Here is an 18,316-nt window from a genome sequence, read left to right on the forward strand (position 1 = left end):
TGCTGTCAGGGCATTAGCAATCAGGTTTGTTTTCAATTTGTGGGTTTTTTAAATTGCTTTTGAATGTGGGCCAGAGCTAGCAGTACGGCATTCTGGTCAATAGTGAGGGTGCTGAGGTTCACAGCCTGTCCTTTACAAGTTCTTAATAATAACGTTTGCTCTTTTCTGTGGTTCTTTCCAACACAAGAATTGTGCAGCTTGCTTCTGTGGTAACTCCCTCAGTTTTGAGGTGAGAAGCCTCCAGCTTTGGAATGTCAGCCAGTACAGCTTTAGTTTCTTGCTCAATAACATCATGAAAGTCAGTGATACCATGGTGAAACGTGCCCCAGTCTTTGCACAGATAACGTTTCTTCTTAGAAAGACTCTGAGGAGTTGTCATGCCTAGTGTGTCCTTTCTGTCAGGGCATTTAGTTCCCAGCCTCCAGAGGTGAAGAAGTCCTGCATCCGAGCTGCTGCATGCTATCCCGTGTCAGCCTTCCGCGTGAGGCACATGCTCCGTGCTGTGGTGAGAGAGGGGGAAACCCTGTTTTATTTTTTTAACAGGACCTGGCATGGTTGATGTGAATCAGTGCACCCGCTAAAGGAAATCAACTGTGTGAGCTCCCACCTCCTGAATGGAGATGAGCTGGAAGGGCAGCCGCCCAGCTAAGTGTGAGCAAGCCCAGTACCTCTGAGCCAGCTGAGTTCAGCCTCATTTCTTCTCCCTTTGCATGCAGCTGGGGCTGAGAAGCCACCACGGCCCCTTCGCCTGTGGTAGCAGCTGCCACCTGCTGCTCTGGACCCAGGCCCCTTGCATACAACCTGTACTGTGTTCTGTTGCGCAAAAAAGCTGTTTATAGTCTACTATATTACAGCGGTTAAAATATATTTTGTTATTAGGAGATAAAAAAATATTGCTTTGGCCTGTTTCTTTACTCTGAGGCTCCTGGAGGAGAAGGTTGCAAGAGGGCAGGTGGAGAGATCATAGAATCACCAGCTTGGAAAAGACCTCTTGGATCATCGAGTCCAACCATTCCTATCTCCCCCTAAACGATGTCCCTGAGCACCTCATCTACTCTACATCTACTCTACATCTACTGAGCACCTCCACAGGAATGGTGACTCAACCACCTCCCTGGGCAGCTTGTTCCAGTGCCCGATGACCCTGTGAAAAATTTCTTTCTGATATCTAGTCTGAACTTCCCCTGGTGCAGCTTGAGGCTGTTGTCCCTTGTCCTGTCCCCTAACACTCCGTTCAGGTAGTTGTAGAGAGCAGTGAGGTCTCCCCTCAGCCTCCTCCAGGCTAAACACCCCCAACTCTCTCAGCCGCTCCTCATAAGGCCTGTTCTCCAGCCCTTTCACCAGCTTTGTTGCTCTTCTCTGGACTCTCTCCAGAGCCTCAACATCCTTCTTGTGGTGAGGGGCCCAGAACTGAACACAGGATTCGAGGAGCGGTCTCACCAGGGCCGAGTCCAGAGGGAGGATAACCTCCCTGGCCCTGCTGGCCACGCCGTTTCTGATACAAGCCAAGATGCCATTGGCCTTCTTGGCCACCTGGGCCCCTGCTGGCTCATGTTCAGTCCCTGTCAACCAACACCCCCAGGTCCCTCTCCTCCAGGCAGCTTTCTAGACAGACTTCTCCTGGTCTGTAGCACTGCTCAGGGTTGTTGTGCCCCAAGTGCAGGACCCGGCACTTGGCCTTGTTAAACCTCATGCCATTGGACTCAGCCCATGGATCCAGCCTGTTCAGATCCCTTTGGAGCCTCCCAACCCTCCAGCAGATCCACACTTCCACCCAGCTTAGTGTCGTCCGCAAACTTGCTAAGGGTGCACTCGATGCCTTCATCCAGATCATTGATGAAGACATTGAACAGGGCTGGACCCAGCACTGAGCCCTAGGGGACACCACTTGTCACTGGCCTCCAGCTGGAGTTAACTCCATTTCCCACCACTCTCTGGGCCCTCCATCCAACCAGTTTTTCCCCCAGGAGAGTGTGCGCCTGTCCAGCCCAGAGGTGACAGTTTCCAAAGCAGAATGCTGGGAGAAACTGTGTCAAAGGCTTTACTGAAGTCCAAGAAGGCCACAACCACAGCCTTTCCTTTTATCCAGTGATGATGTGGATTAGAGCCTTGTGGGGCTAGGGAGGGAAGGCATCTTCCAGAATGCGAAGAGCCCTCTGTTTCCATGGCCGTGGAGCTAGGGAGCAGCTGCCCAGCGGGTATGGGGGCCCCTCTGCATCTCCCTGTACGGGGTAGAGTCTGCAAGCCAGTGGCTGGAAGCTGTTTGTGCCCCCGGTTCCAGGCAGTCCCTGCCCAGCTGCCTCCCAGCCCTCCTGGATGGGGCTTTCCAAGGCTAAGAAGGGGAGAAGGGATGGAGGCAGCCGTGCTGTAGCAGACCCAAGCCTGGGGGTACCAGGCAAGACTGCTGGCGGGTGGGGAGATCTCGGTGGCTGGGTGCCTAGCAGGGAGCTTGTACTCAGCCCTTCCACGGGTCTTTAAAAGCAGCAGGATCCCTGAGGGTTGGTAAGCTGTGAATTGACCATCTCATCTGGGAGAGGAGAGAACGTCCTTGGAAGCGCTGGAGAGGAGCGCAGGGAAGGAGTTGCTAGCTCTTGGAACAGACCTGAGTTTGGAACGTCTTCCAATTTAATGCATATGGAATTGGAGCACCAGCCAAATGTATGTAGTGTTGGGGAATTCTGCCTTTATTTGGGGCATGAAAAGGGTTCATGTGCTAAGAACTCATTTTGATATTTCCCAGCTGCGTACCACATGCTCTGGAGTCAACTCTTGCCTGTGTCCTTCAGCTGTAGCTGCTACGGAAGTGATGTTAATCTTCCTGTCCTTCCTAGTGGGAATATTGTGTTCTGCCAAACAGAGCTGTGAAAGCTGAAAAAGAATCTTTTCTTATGTCAGAATTTTTAAGCCAGTTTTTCTGTTTTTCTTCCCAAGAAACAATTTGTGCAGGAAGGTGAAAAACTACCTGGCGAGGATACTCCTAGATTGTATGTATGAACGTGTATCTGAAAGCAAAGGAATGTTGTTAACTTCATTAGAAACCGCAGCACACAGAGATCCTGCTGATAATGAGGTCAGGAAGATTTAATTCCAAGAGCATTTATAAAGAATAATGTCTGCTGGCAAGGCTTGTGGGGGAGGCTTTGGAAGGGAATTTGTGAAGGTTACAAAACTAATGGGAATATGATTTTTTTTTATTAGTAAGATATTGCTAAGAAGAAAAGGTGGTAAGAATTAAGAATTGCAGTATAATTATAGTCTGGCCCGGCTGGATGTATAAAAGCACTGGTTGTTCTTAACGCAGTTTGTAGATCGTAAACCAAACATCCATCCATCCATACCAAGCATGTGGCAAAGCACAGGGGACTCCTTCCCTAACCACTGTCCCTACAGCTAGAGGAGGAGGATGACAACAAAAACCTTTGTTAATCCTGTGAAGGTCAGTTGTGGGTATAGTAGTTTCCAGATTATTCATTACTGCAAATTTCCTTGGCTAAGCATTGGGTGCTGGTCTCATCTTCCAGGTAACAAGTGACGAGAGGAAAGGGCCTCACATTGCACCAGGGGAGCTTTAGACTGGATATTAGGAAAAATCTCTTTACCAAGAAAGTGTTGAAGCCCTGGCAGAGGCTGCCCAGGGCAGTGGTGGAGTCTCTGTCCCTGGAGGTGTTCAAAAACCACGTAGCCATGGCACTTGGGGTCAGAGTTTAGTAGGCACAGTGATGTTGGGCTGATGGTTGGACTGGATGATCTTGGAGGTCTCTTCCAACCTTTATGTTTCACAGAATCACAGAACCATCGTGCTTCTCTGCATTGAGTTTGGCCTCTAGTTAGGCAACTGCTGCTGTTTAAGAGTGTTAACGTCCCTGCAGAAAGCTGACAGCTACAAGAAGAAATGACTACAAAACCATGGGGGCTTTAGCTTTCCACAGCATCTTTGGTGTCTTCATACCTGCCAGCCTTCATACCTGTTAAAAACTGGATTAGCTGCCTATGTTTTGGATCCTGCCTGGGAGCAGGCATCTTGTCACAGTTTTTTTCATCCCTGTATTTTATCGGTTTTGCTTTCTCTTTCACCAGCAGAAAAAAAATCTGTGGAAATGGTTCTGGCATGCTGCTTTCCAGAGACCCCCAGGATGAGGAGTAAGCAAGAACGCTTGGCCAGATGGGGCCTGTTTCTTCTTCCCTAGAGTATAGTTTTGTTCCAGCGGAGGTTTTCTGAAGCCTGAGCTGTGCCAACAGTTCTCTCCACCAACCAGAACGCTTACAGTTCCCACAAACCACCAAAACTCCGATGGGCTTCTGGGTAAGCGTGTTTCCATCTCCTGCCATTTCTGTCTGGATTTGTCTCTTTATTGGGAGTGTATGTTCTTTCCCTGGGCGATAGAGAAGTTTGCCAACCTTGTAAGATAAACTTATCTTCTATTGCAGCACTTCTTTCACCGTGCTGTTTGAAGCAGATCCAAAATGCTGCCTCCCAGTCCCTGCAAAATGTGCTTGTGCTCTGCTACTGCTGCAAAGCCCCTGGGGAGGCTGTTTTGTCTGCACCAGTTTCTTGAGCCCCAAGACAGAAATAAAGACCTGGTGCTTGTTTAGACAGCCACCCTGACCTCTCCCAATCCTTGGCATCACTCTTGCTAAGCAGTGTGACAGCCACACGTGCCTTTGTGGGCTGCCAGCAAACCCCAGAGCGGCTTTGGCATTATCCTGATCTTTGGAGCAAGTTCAGACACTTGACAGAGCCCCCTGTCAGTTTGATGGGTGCTGGAAGGGGAGCAAAGGAGGGATAAGGAGCTGAGGGCGGTGGAAGGATGTTAGAGCTGGGAATGCAGAGCTAGATCTCTCCCTTGGTCTTTTATTTTTTTTTTATGGTAGGTGGTTGTGCTGCCTGAAGTGGCTGGATGAATAAACCAACTGTCCCGTCTGAGCTTGGGCTGGAGTGTTTTGAAGGAAAGATGTTCCAGGATTAATAAATAAAACAGTTGCTAAACAAGTAATTCCGAGAACGGTCCTTCCATAGGATGCTAGGCTCACAGGGAGGCTCTGATCCACAATTAAGATAAGAAGCTCTTCTGGCTTTAATGGACTTAGCAGGAAAAAGCTTTACCCTTCTTTGTAAATATGCAATGCTTGATGGCGTTAGGAAGTGAAAAAAGTTTTGCCCTTTATCGGATGTTGGATACATCCGTGATAGGATACTGGGAGCAGACAGGAGCCGTGGTTCAGCCCGATGTACTCCTATGGGTGCTGCTTTCGGGTGCTGCGGTGTCCGTCACTAGAAGGGAGGTCCTCATACACAAGTCCTGATGTCACCCCAATCCTAAAAATCCTCACACTCTCACTGTGCCCTTTTACTGCCAGCCACGCAGCACGGGGAGCACAGGATAAGGACGAAGCCACCTCCTTTCCGTAGCACACTGGGGGTTCCTTGTGGGGGGATCACAGAAAGGGATTGTTGGAATGTGTGCACTGGAAGAGGAGGTCTTCAATGTGCTCTCACCACTACAGAAGAGGATTGTGTGGGAGAAAGACAGCTCTGCATGATAGTAGAGAGCTTAAGGTTGGGCTGAATTACAGCAAGGGTGTTCTCTGCTGTTCCAGCAGCTGTGTGAGGTACGGGAGCGTGGCTGCAAGGTGACCAGAGAAGCAGAGAAAGCTCAAGAGAAGCAACCTGCAACCATACAGGAGGCTAAAAGGAATGCAAAGTGAGTTGCTTTCAAAGCGGAGGTTGGGAGACTTCCACAGCAAGCTGGCATCGTCCCCTCAGGGTTGTTGGGAACGAGAGGTGAGGATTTATTCCCTTTGGAGGAAGAGAACTTCGCTGTTTATTTTGCTATAAATCCTAAACTCCTCAAAGGGATAGAAAGCTCTTCAAACCTTGTCTTGTTTTAAGATGTGAAAGTCATGTTTGCTGCTGAGGTGCCGGCATGGCCTTTTCTTCACCCCACATCCCGAGCCGGTGACCCCTTTGCAGCCCATGAGACCCTGCGGCCCTGAACTCCCGAGGAGCCGGGGACACCCTGGGGCACCAAAGGATTTAGGTGCCGATGCCAGAGCTGTGCATCTGCAGTCATGGATCAGAACTCCGTGTCTTTTCCTGCAGAGGGTCAGTTCTGCATAGAATCATAGAATAACCAGGTTGGATGAGACCCACCGGATCATCGAGTCCAACCATTCCCATCAAACACTAAACCATGCCCCTCAGCGCCTCGTCCACCCATCCCTTAAACCCCTCCAGGGAAGGTGACTCAACCACCTCCCTGGGCAGCCTCGGACAGGGACCAATGACCCTTTCTGTGGAGAATTCTTTCCTAATGTCCAGCCTGAACCTCCCCTGGTGGAGCTTGAGGCCATTCCCTCTCGTCCTGTCCCCTGTCCCTTGGGAGAAGAGCCCAGCTCCCTCCTCTCCACACCCTCCTTTCAGGTAGTTATAGAGAGCAATGAGGTCTCCCCTCAGCCTCCTCTTCTCCAGGCTAAACACCCCCAGCTCTCTCAGCCGCTCCTCATAAGGCCTGTTCTCCAGCCCCCTCACCAGCTTTGTTGCTCTTCTCTGGACTCGCTCCAGAGCCTCAACATCCTTCTTGTGGTGAGGGGCCAGAGCTGAACACAGGATTCGAGGAGCGGTCTCACCAGGGCCGAGTCCAGAGGGAGAAGAACCTCCCTGGACCTGCTGGCCACGCCGTTTCTGATCCAAGCCAAGATGCCCTTGGCCTTCTTGGCCACCTGGGCCCCTGCTGGCTCCTGTTCAGTCGCTGTCAACCAACACCCCCAGGTCCCTCTCCTCCAGGCAGTTTCCAGCCAGACTTCTCCCAGTCTGGAGCTGCTCAGGGTTGTTGTGCCCCAAGTGCAGGACCCGGCCCGTGGCCTTGTTAAACCTCATCCCACTGGTCTCAGCCCATGGATCCAGCCTGTTCAGGTCCCTTTGCAGAGCCTCTGTGCGCCCTTTCTGTGAAAAATCTTTTCCTAATGTCCATCCTGACGCTCCCCTGGCGGAGCTTGAGGCCATTCCCTCTCGTCCCGTCGCCCCTGGGCGCAGGGAGAGCGGAGCCGGCCGGCCCGGGGGAGGCCGTGCGGGCAGCGCCGCGGCCCCTGCGGCTCCGGCCCATTCGGCGCCCGCCGGGGTCGATCCCGCAGCGGGAGAAAACGGGGGAAACGCGAACAAGGGCCAAAATGGCTTCGCCCGGCTCGGTGCTGCCGCAGCGTGGCCGCGGAGCGATACTGCAGCGAGGGTTTAAGGGACCGGCCCCCCCCGAGACTGACCATGAGCCAGCAGGGGCCCAGGCGGCCAAGAAGGCCAATGGCATCTTGGCTTGTGTCAGAAACGGCGTGGCCAGCAGGTCCAGGGAGGTTCTTCTCCCTCTGGACTCGGCCCTGGTGAGACCGCTCCTCGAATCCTGTGTTCAGTTCTGGCCCCTCACCACAAGAAGGATGTTGAGGCTCTGGAGAGAGTCCAGAGAAGAGCAACGAAGCTGGGGAAGGGGCTGGAGAACAGGCCTTATGAGGAGCGGCTGAGCGAGCTGGGGGTGTTTAGCCTGGAGAAGAGGAGGCTGAGGGGAGACCTCATTGCTCTCTACAACTACCTGAGAGGAGGTTGTGGAGAGGAGGGAGCTGGGCTCTTCTCCCAAGGGACAGGGGACAGGACGAGAGGGAATGGCCTCAAGCTCCGCCAGGGGAGGTTCAGGCTGGACATTAGGAAAAAATTCTTCCCAGAAAGGGTCATTGGTCCCTGGCAGAGGCTGCCCAGGGAGGGGGTTGAGTCACCTTCCCTGGAGGTGTTTAAGGCACGGGTGGACGAGGTGCTGAGGGACATGGGTTAGTGTTTGATGGGAATGGTTGGACTCGATGATCCGGTGGGTCTCTTCCAACCTGGTTATTCTATGATTCTATGATTCTATGACTGGTACGTGAGGATGCCCCTGGAGCTCAGATGCTCGTGTGAGCAGAGAGACGCGAAGGGGGGGATTTTTTCCACTTCCCAGCCACTCGTGAGGGGCCTGGTTTGCGCGGTGCCCTTGCTGTGAAAAAGCCGGCAAGCACTCACAGAGAGAGTATTATGGGAGCTCTGAGTGTTGAGGAGGCGACTCCAGGGAGCCGAGGGGCTGGGTAAATACAACGTGAGCCGGATTCCCCCTTGTCAGCTCGGTGGGAGCTGGTTCAATGGATCGCTTCTCGCGCTTCGGATGCCCCTCAGCTGAGCTCTTGTCCTGCCGCACCCCCAGTGGAAGCGGGAGCAGCACAGCCTCCCTTCCCTCTAGAGAGCTGATGGACCTTGCAGGGAAGTGCCAAGCCATGAAGGCTGCCCCTTTCCTCCTCTTCCCTTTCCTCTCAGCTCAGAACTAGGGACAAAATCCTTGGTTACCTGTGTGCGTTTGTGTGTGAGTGAAATCTCACGCCCAGGGCTGCACACGGGACCCAGCTTGTTCCCCTGTCCCAGGAGAACCTGCCTGTACACTGAGCCCCTTCCCGTTTCCAGGCTCACCCTGCGCCGTCCTCCTGCCTGTTTGGTTTGAGGACGGGGACGTTTATGTCTGTCCTCGCTGCGGAGGTGATGGATTGAAAGACCAGGCTCTAGGGTGTCAAGCTGCATCTGGCCCTGTGAAGGAGAAGGGATGACACCCACGTTCCCTCAGCCACTGCTCCTTACACTCTATATTTTTCCCTTTCCAAAAAAACAGAGGCTTCTTCCATGCGCAACCCGCTTCACGTCACACGCCTGGGCTGCCTTCCCTCCTGCGTCCAGACCAGGACCCGCTGGTGGCTGCCAGTAGCCCAGCTCCACTCCGAGTGACCAGAGGCAGCGTGGGCCCCGTTTCTGGGACAGCTCTTAGAGCATGGGTGAGTCCTTCTTGTCTTTCGGGTTCTCTGGGAGCTTTGTGGTGTCTGCGGGGAGGCCGCTTGCTGCTGCAGGACTGCGGGGAGCCGCCGAGCCCAGGTTCATGGCATCCAAAGGCAAAGGCAAGATGAAAGCAGCGGGTTTCTCTGCAGTGAGGGAGTGCAGCGCGTGGAGGTAACGGAGCTGAGCAGCAGCTGGGGTGCTGGACAGGATCTCAGCTGCCATCCGCAGAGACTCAGAAGCAGCCTTTTCCCCCTCAGCAGCGATCACCTACCGAGCAGGGGAATAAAGAAGGTTTCTGTGAGGCTGGGAGTAAGGGGACATGGCCTGTTCATTAGAGGGAGGCTGCCCCTGTGAAATTCTCAGGGCCAGTGTCAATATTCCTGCTGTCTGAAGATCACGGTGCGTTCTGGTCCTGTTGATGCCCCTAAAAGCTTGGGAGCTCAGGTCTAACCTGGTTTCACGTGGCCCAACGAGGCTCACAATTGGGCATCCCCTCGCTGCCAAAGTGGGGAGAGGGCAGCCCCCAGGCTGGGCTCGAGGGAGGGCGCAGGCAGCAACCTCCTCCAGGCTTTTGAGCAGCTCAGAGCAAGGGATGAGCAAGGGGCAGGGCGCACGGCAGCGGTGACAGCCCTGCCCCGGGCTCCTAGGGAACAGGGAAACCCTGAGGAGGAAGAGATCCCCCTGGGGATCCCTGTGGGGCTGCCGATAACCCCACACCTCTCTGTGTGTCGTTCTGTCCTGCCTGTGGGCCAGGGCCCGGGGCTGGCGTTGCACTGGGCTGGCCCAGGCTCTCGCTAGAAACAGCTCTTGAACAGCAGTGAGAGGAGACCTGTCAGAGCCGTACCCTCGTGTGCCCAGGGATCTCAAACCAGGGATGGGGAAGGAAGGGGGGATGCTTTGGATGGAGATGAAGTATTCAGTGTTTTCATACCCGTGCTTTGGCCTGTCTCTGGGCCTCCGCTTCCACAGCCAGAGACTGCCGGACTTCAGCAGGCAGCTGCACGCTGTTGCTGTGGGGGGTAAGGGACAGGGATGAGCTGGGCTCTAGGCTCTCCTGGCAGCGCAGGATCATAGACTCATAGAATCACCAGGTTGGAAGAGACCCACCGGATCATCGAGTCCAACCAGTCCTATCAAACACTAAACCACGTCCCTCAGCACCTCGTCCATCCGTCCCTTAAACTCCTCCAGGGAAGGTGACTCAACCACTTTCCCAGGCAGCCGACCTGACGCTTGGAATGGGCTCATCAGTCAGTCTCTGCAGAGAAGTTCACCCCTGTTCTTTGCTCCCTGGGTTTCCCCTCTTTGTGGTTCTCACTTTAGCTTTCTACCTCCATTCCTGTTCTTTTACAGCGACCAGGCTCGCATGATCGCTCAGCAGCAGAGAGGCCTCTGTGCCGCTGAGGCCCAAGGGCTAAGCTGACTCTTTGTGAGGGAGCAGAGAGTCCAAAGGGAGACTGCTCTCCAAACAGGACAGGAATTTCCTTCAGTTCATAGATGTCCTCAAGCACCACTTGGCTCTCTCTTCCACGGGTCTCTGCACGATAAGCCTTTCTGCATGGCTTGTGAGTGATAAGCCCATCCCAACCAGCGCTGAGACCCTGGGGCTTTGGTCTGTAGTGGGACACAAAGAGTTCGGTGCCTGCTGCAACCCTTGGGCTCCCAAACGCTGCCGGCAGCCGCGGAGAAATAGGGATGAGATCCCAGCTGAGGATCTGTCCCTGGCTGTCAGTGCAGGAGCAAGCACAGTCTGCGCATGTGGAAATTTTACATGAGGCAGAGGCTGAAAGGGGTAGAGAAAAGGGGAAGGTGAGGCTCTGCCCAGTGCAGAAGAGCCACAGGGAGAGAGCCAGAGGCAAAGCGGAGAGAGGAGCCGGCAGCAGGGAGCAGGGCCAGGGGAGTCCCTTCTACCAACATTTCCTACCTACATTTCTGTTCTCTCCATTTTGATCCCCCAGCAGCCCGTGACCGCGTCCAAAGCCACCTGTGAAGAGGAAGATTTTAGAGCATGAGAACCCCAGCCCTGGCCTAGGAGCCTTACAGCGACAAAGACAGCGCAGGGACGTTAATTCAAGGCAGTTCACTGCAGGACTGTAAGGCAGATTTATTAGGTTTGTGTGTTGTTGTGTGAGGACACTCAGAAATAAAAGCAATTTATTTCTGATTTGTGTTTGCCCCAGCGGTTTAGCATGATTTAACTGGTCCATGCTGGTTCAAACATGGAGCCAGTTCAGTTCCATAGGAAACATTCCGTGCCTGGCTAGTGTCATCGTATCCGTGTGTCACGGCCGCAGAGAACGGCTGCTGGAGATACCGTGTGTGCTGGGTTTGTGGCAGCTCAGGCTGCAGAACACACCTCTGGTGCAAATGTCCTCTCTGGGGTAAGTACTGAAGCTGGGGCATCACAAAGCTGGTCTAAGGCTTCCTTCATGCCCCTCACACCACACCATCTCCTCCTTGCTGTGGCCTGTGGGTCCCACACTGTATATCCTTGTCCTAAATTGATCCGAGTCCAAAATCAAACAGAAGAAAAATCTCCTATTTTTCTGTGCAGACACATGTTGTTCTTGTACCCTTTTGCAAATCGGTGTCTGTACTTTTGAGGCACCGATCACCCGAGCTGCTTTTCGGAGCCTCAGTTTGCCCTTTGCGCTGCTGTCTCCCCCCTGTAGAAGCACCTTTATCTCCTGGCTGATGCTTTTCCTCTCCAGGAGAAGCTCCGAGAAGGCTCGATGTGCCAGGAGGCGCTTTGTGGTGGTCTGCACCAGCAGCTGGATGGCACTGGAGATGCTGCTCAGAGTGGTGAGGAGAAGAGAGGCATTCTCCAACCGGTAGTAGCAGACAGCATCTATCTCCAATGTAACCATGTCTTTGGTCACCACCTAAGCAGGAGACATTAGGGGACAGGGAGCTGGTTCTGACAACTCTGAGGTAGCACAGAAAAGCACACAACGGAGAGAACGAAGAAGACTAGCTGGATTGTTAAGTCTTTGTAGTTTCCTCCTCTGCTACTGACTGACCTTGGGCAAACTCTAGGACCTCTGGATCCCAGAGCAGCATCTTTGTGCCTGTCTCTTCAGTCCCACAGCTGAGCTAAGGACCCTGACCAGGCCGTCACACCGCACTGGGTTTTGCCCCCCATTGCTGCCTGGTCCATTTCTGTTCTGAGAGCATGAGCTGAGTCCTGAGGTGAGTGCTTGGCCATTGCATCTCCAGAAGGATTTGCTCTGCACCCTGGGGGTGAGCCTGGACAAGCTCCCAGACAAGGACAGTCCTGCTGGCAAATGCAGCAGCATAGACAACACATCCCAAAAGGAGAAGAGGGGCTATGGCTAAGGAGATGCTTGTTCGAGGGTTAGAAGAGAGGGCTCAGACCTTTCTTCCTCTCAGCCTTATCCAGGAACAGAGGAGCGCCCCTACCTTGCTGTAAGACCTTAGTCTGAGCTCCTGTCCCTGCTGCACGCACTCCTCAGTGCGCCTCTCCCTGTTGGTGTATGTTGCCACTAACACGGGTCAAACTGAGTGGGATTAAAAGCAGTAGTTTTTAAAAAGAAGAAAATCCGCTACGGTGAATTTTTTGCATTCCAGTTTCTGAGGTGTTAGGGCTACTTTGAGATGTTTTTCAAGCATTTCTATGCAGACATGAAGCCTGGAAGGATAAGGTGTAATGTTAAAGGGATCCAGAAGTTAATGGAGAGACAGGGTGTGAGCCATACCTGATGGAAGGGGATCTCTAGGGTTTTGAGGCGCAGGTCAACTTTGTGATACGTGTCCAGACAGGGAAGAAAAAAGAAAAGGCCTGTGGGAAGAAGAGAAAGGCAGCTGGTGATCATCAGAACCACAGGAATTGCCTCTCCTGCTCTGGAAAACAGGGGAGGGTTTCGCATGCAAAACTGCAAAGGAACATATGTGGGCTTTAATTAAGAGGCTGCTTCTGTGATGGGAAAAGGCATTAGAAACCACTGGCCCTACGAGGAAGCAAAGCCCTCCCGTCTCCTGTGTAGCTGTGCCTGCTTGGAGGGCACCAGCATGTGAGCTTCGGTTCAGCACGAGGAAGGGGAGTGACGCAGCTGGGGGGATCTCAGTAACCACCTTACCAGGCCCTCTGGCTTTGCCAGGAAGGAGACGCCCAAGTCGGAAAACGATGGCTCTCTCATACTCCCGCACTACCTGCAGGGGAAACAAAAGCTGGATGCGCTGCAAAGGGAGGGTTTCAGCAGGTGTGAGCTGCCGGAGTTACCTGTCCCTGTGTCCCTTTACCCCTGCAGAGGACCTGACACAGAACTGCTGGCTGGCCTTGTGTGTGAGCAGAGAAGGAGCAGCCACGAGACACCCAGGATTTGGGAGAGCAGCCCAGGTTAGAGGGGCCTGGGCTTTCCCAGGATGAGGCCAGCGTTCTGCTTCCTCAGAGCCTGGCCAAACTCAAACATCCTGAGCTAAAATTTTGCATGCTGGTTGTTTGCCTCCGAGGGAACCGTGTGTGCATGTGCTCACCCCTGTGAGATCTGAGGGATGACACTGACACCCTTGTTGAGAGCAAGATTCACGTGAAATTTCCCCAGAAGTGGGAATCAAAATATGCCTACTTGTAGCCATGCTAGAAATGTGAGAAAAGGGGAAAAAGAGGGCAAATCCATTGGTACCTGAGAGACCAAACTCTCTTAACATTTTACATTCAAAACCTATTTACCTGCTGCTGCAGTGCCACTCTCTCTGGGCTGGGTGTACTGAAGGTGATGTTTGAAAGTGAACAGACCTGCAAGCTGTTCAGCAAAAGAGAAACCTAAGCCCTTGCCTGCTGATAATTCAGCAGGAGTATTTGAGAGGTAGCGGAAGATCCCTGTGCAGCCCTTTGTTGCAGCAATGTGCGAGGAAGGAAAGTCAAAGTTAACGATGGGTTGAAGAAGTGCAAATAGAACCTTAGACCCAGAAAAAGCTTTATGCTCACGTCCAAAACGTGCCGAACCAGTGAGTTACGTCCACATCAGACACCGACTACTAAGCCTGGAGAGGCCCCATGACCATTCTCACCTTCATGCAGAACCAGACAGAAATGGGGAAGGTCATTATGATGAACAGGAAAGACAAGATGGTCAGAAGCCACTCACAGATGCCCAGACCTGCAGACTTTACTCCTAGGGAGAAATACAAAAGGACTGTGTTAGCAGAGGCCAGCTCCCAAAATACCGACAGCCTGACAAGCGCCCGGGCCCGTCAGCTTCAGTGTTGGCCTTTGCCTAAACCCGGCGCGTGTGAACCATTTGCTCTCGCTGGAGCTGGCTCAGGTGAGCAGGAGCTGCCAGGATGCACCGACAGGTTTCGTCCCCGCTTTACTGCCAGAAATGGAGCCGTGCTTCCCCGTGGGGCCTCGACTAGAGAGCAGCCTTCAGACTGAAGACCTGCAGGCACCAAGCGGTGTCCAAGGGTTTGGAATGAGCAATTTGTTGGCTGACCTGGGAGCCCAGAAGTTCATCGGGAGAGGTGAGCTAAGGGCAAAGAGAAAGATTCCGAATAAGAAGTTGATTTCAACATGCACAACTTGAAGCGCCCTTCCCTGTCAGAGGATCTCAGGTCCTTTGGAACAGGATTTTAGTCACATCCCAGCTCCCTGATGCGGTGGGACCGAGCCACTGGTGCTACTGAAATCTCCCTGCGCCCTCCAGCAGTCACACCAAGGAGTGGTGGCTGACTGGGGTGCTCAGATCAAAATTACCTTCCACATCTCCCCAAAGCCAGTATGGGTCGTCTTAACCTGGCTGACCTTTGTTGTGAGGGAAAACCTGCAGGTATGGCCTGGAAATAGATTCCTTCTGGGGTACCTAGACCCAGAGGGTGGACCAGCAGTGAAGTTAGCGTCCCTGCACGTCTCCCACTTAGATCTTCTCGAGCTCTTCCCTTCTTGCCCCTTTGCCTTTGGAGCTCTCTGCAAAGCCAGCAGGTCTGGAGGGAGGTTCAGATCCCAAGAACCTGTGTGATCACTCTAGCTCTACAGCACCAGGAGGCTGTGAGGCTGGCTGGGGTCTCCCGTGTCTCACCCCAAGGAAAACTGTGTCTGTGCCAGGTGGGTGCGATGGCACTCACCGTGCGGAGTTATTCTGTGGCCGTACAGGGTCAAAGAGCTCACAGCTTTCCAGCCCTTCCCCTTCCATAATCCATACCTTCCTCTTGCTGCTCACTGTCCAGCAATGCCATTGCCTCCGTTTCTTCATCAGAGATCACATCATCCACATCCACCACCGTGGACGTGTGCACTCTGCCATCAGTCCCTACGGTGCTCTTGATCTCCTTTGCTTTCTCCGGCTTTCTGTCTCCCCGTCCTCTGCTGCCTTCTCTGCTGCTCACCCTCTTCTCTCGTTTGCTCTCTGGAGCTGGCGACTCTCTGTGTCTCCTATGAGACTCCCTGGAAGAGCTCCGAGACCTCTTATCCATCCTCATCTGTGCCAAGAAGCGTGCAGCTGCCTGTGGGATTAGGATGAATTTGTGCTTGAATTTATTGCTGCGGGCAGGAAAACAAGGCAGGGGAGGAGAGATGGGGAGGTGTCAGATCAAGGAGGCTTGTTCAAGTTTATCACAGGCTTATCAGACAGAATGGACAGCAGTGAAATGAGCAACCTGTTTCCCAGCTGCTCTGCTCTCCGAGCACACTGCTGTGGGGATGGGAAGGAAGGGTTAGACATGGGCAGGGTGGACCCCAGGAGGACGTTCTGTTTGCATCTTCCTGCCTTTGGAAATAAAAATACAATCAAAAGCCCTCAAATAATTTTTAATAGGTGGTTTCTGCAAAGCTGTTGAAAAGCAGCCTAAAAGTACTTGTCAGGCATGTGGCTCCAAACACCTCGAACGGTGACACCGGCCCAGAACTAAAACCACCAAGGTGGGAAACCTTAACTCAGGAGCGTTTGGAGGGGGTGCTGCAGAGAACTGCTGGGTGAGGAGCATCCCCCACCGGCTGCTCTCTAGAAACCCTTTGTCTGGCACAGCGGTGGGATGTCGGCAGCAAACTAGGGTCACTGCACTGCCTAGCAGGGAGGGGAATCAGCTGGTCCCAGTTTAGCCATGAGCTTTGCGGAAGGGGTGCAAAGCGTGGACGCCACTGCAGGGTTAGAGCGGTTGAATCAAAATTGTGGAAAGAGCTAGTGCCCCATAGTTTTCCACAGCAAAAATGTGGCAGAGCAAACATAGGAGCTTTTTCTTTTCAAGTCACATAGCCTGTGGTGAGAGCTGTGGAAACCTCTGCGAGAAACACGTGGAAAGTCACTAACCGTATTAAAAAAACCAGCACTTGGCTAGAAATGGTAAAAGAGCAAGACAAAGCCTTAACACAAAGCAGTGACACCCCTGTCACCAGGGCAGTGCTGAGCTCAGGGATGCCTGGTTTCTAGTGTGGAGGAGCGGCTGGGTGCAGCCAGGAAGCCAGCTGGGGAGGTGCTACTCTTGTTTTTTTATGGATTCCTGTTTTATTGGAAACCTGTGGCTCACCCAGAGACAGGATGTTGCAGGCAGGGAGGACAGGAGCACCAGCTCCTGCATTCTCTGCCCCGTCACGCTGGGTGCCTCGTCAGCAGGTCCCCAGGGAAGCGATGGATGGAGCAGGCTAAGGGCAGAGGACAAAACTTGTGCGGAAATGAGGTATAATGAATAAATTCATAGTGTCTGTACGTGCTTTGGAAGTGCTCCAGAGACCATTTTAACTGTGAGTTTATCACTTGGCCAGCGTGGGGCAGGGGGACATGGTCTCCAGCTGCTGAGAGGGCAGGGCAGCAGCAGTAAATGGCAGCTCAGGTCTGGTTTTGGCACAGCCTCTAGTTTTGTAGAATCATAGAATGGTTGGAAGCCCATCTGATCCAGTCCCCTGCAGGGGTACCTCCCACTGGATCAGGTTGCTCCAAATCCCATCCAACCTGGCCTTCAACACCTCGAGGGATGGGGCAGCCACAGCTTCCCTGGGCAACCTGGGCCAGTGCCTCCCCACCCTCACAGCAAAACATTTCTTCCCGAAATCTCATCTCCATCTCCTTTCTTTCAGCTTAAAACCATTCCCCCTCATCCTATCCCTACACTCCCGGATCAGGAGCCCCTCTCCAGCTTTCCTGGAGCCCCTTCCCATGCTGGAAGCTGCTCTAAGGTCTCCCAGAGTCTTCTCTTCTCCAGGCTGAACAACCTCAACTCTCTCACCCTGTCCTCATCCAGGAGGTGCTCCAGCCCTCGGATCATCCCCATGGCCTCCTCTGGACTTGCTCGGACACATCCATGTCCTTGTGCCAGAGAAGCAGCAGGTAATAAAGGATTGGTTGACATAATCGCACTGCCTTTTCCTGAAGGTAAATCATAAATGCTAGATTTGTGCTGGGAATCGGGAGCGTTCAAGGGACGAGCTCCAAGAACCTCTCCTCGCAGCCACAGGTGAAAAGACAATCTGACATTTGAAATGCGATAGAGCAAAGAATGTGGACTGCAGATAGAGCGCATGGAAGGGGTGTTCTGTTCAGGGAGAGCACGGTCAGCTGGTGCTTGTGTAGACAATGGTTGGAGAAGGATGGGGATACAGGAGGGGTGATCCCCTTGCCCTGGGATTAGGGATGCAGGGAGCTGTGCGAGGGGCAAGGGGGCACGTGGAGCCCAGCGGGGAAGCACAGCTGGTGCTTTTTGGCCCTCGGGCTCTGCCTTTCCCCCCTCAGAAGGGGGGCTCAGGTGCCACTGACCCGCAGGGGCTGCTCCAACAGGGGAAAATTCCCGCCTCCTCCTCCCCCACCCCGCCATTTTCCCGGCAGGAGGCGGCGGCTCCGCCCTCGCGGAGGAGGAGGAGAAGGAGGGAATTAGGGGCCCAGGGAGCTCTGGGGTGGGTAGGGGAGCGCTTAGGGGTACGGGGAAGGTGCTTCATGGTCTGTGAGGGGCGAGGGTGCATCCCCCTTCCTGGAATTAAGGATGCATGGAGTTCTGTGAGGGGCATGGGAGCACGTGGGACAGAGCAAAGAGACCCCACGCCTGGGATTAAGGGCAGGGGGGTCTCTCTGAGGGGCAGAGAATCCCCATGCCCGGGGTTAGGGGTGCAGGGAGCTCTGTGAGGGGCAAGGGAGCGCATGGGGCTGGAATTAGGGATGCAGGGAGCTGTGTGAGGGGGACAGGGGGGACTCCCCATGCCTGGAATTAGGGATGCAGGGAGCTGTGTGAGGGGGACAGGGGGGACTCCCCATGCCTGGGATTAGGGATGCAGGGAGCTGTGTGAGGGGCAAGGGAGCACATGGGGCTGGAATTAGGGATGCAGGGAGCTGTGTGAGGGGGACAGGGGGGACTCCCCATGCCTGGGATTAGGGATGCAGGGAGCTGTGTGAGGGGGACAGGGGGGACTCCCCATGCCTGGGATTAGGGATGCAGGGAGCTGTGTGAGGGGCAAGGGAGCACATGGGGCTGGAATTAGGGATGCAGGGAGCTCTGTGAGGAGCAAGGGAGCACATGGGGCTGGAATTGGGGATGCAGGGAGCT

The 18,316-nt window shown here is 53.8% G+C and overlaps 1 protein-coding gene across 1 annotated transcript; it reads right to left on the minus strand.

Moving 5' to 3' along the window:
• Nucleotides 1-8,691: 8,691 nt before the first annotated feature.
• On the minus strand, nucleotides 8,692-15,309 carry NPHS2 (NPHS2 stomatin family member, podocin). The gene is made up of 8 exons (XM_069862644.1): nucleotides 14,992-15,309; nucleotides 13,865-13,968; nucleotides 12,931-13,003; nucleotides 12,550-12,632; nucleotides 11,512-11,715; nucleotides 10,762-10,817; nucleotides 9,765-9,843; nucleotides 8,692-9,100 (listed from the first exon to the last, which is right to left on the minus strand). Exons 1-8 carry the CDS (start codon nucleotides 15,266-15,268, stop codon nucleotides 8,822-8,824), a joined length of 1,155 nt encoding a protein of 384 aa, XP_069718745.1. The 5' UTR covers nucleotides 15,269-15,309; the 3' UTR covers nucleotides 8,692-8,821.
• Nucleotides 15,310-18,316: the final 3,007 nt, after the last annotated feature.

Source organism: Phaenicophaeus curvirostris, chromosome 8, assembly GCF_032191515.1.
Source record: "Phaenicophaeus curvirostris isolate KB17595 chromosome 8, BPBGC_Pcur_1.0, whole genome shotgun sequence".
NCBI lineage: Eukaryota > Metazoa > Chordata > Aves > Cuculiformes > Cuculidae > Phaenicophaeus > Phaenicophaeus curvirostris.

What these genes read in the sequence shown, in the direction of transcription:
- NPHS2 (XM_069862644.1), bottom strand. Translation starts at nt 15,268, where the DNA reads ATGAGGATGGATAAGAGGTCTCGGAGCTCTTCCAGGGAGTCTCATAGG. An exon ending in GCATCAGCCAGGAGATAAAG is followed by an intron (nt 10,818 to 11,511) that starts GTGCTTCTACAG and finishes TCCTCTTCACAG; the next exon opens with GTGGCTTTGGACGCGGTCAC. An exon ending in AGAGACAGGCCAAAGCACGG is followed by an intron (nt 9,101 to 9,764) that starts GTATGAAAACAC and finishes CCTGCTCGGTAG; the next exon opens with GTGATCGCTGCTGAGGGGGA.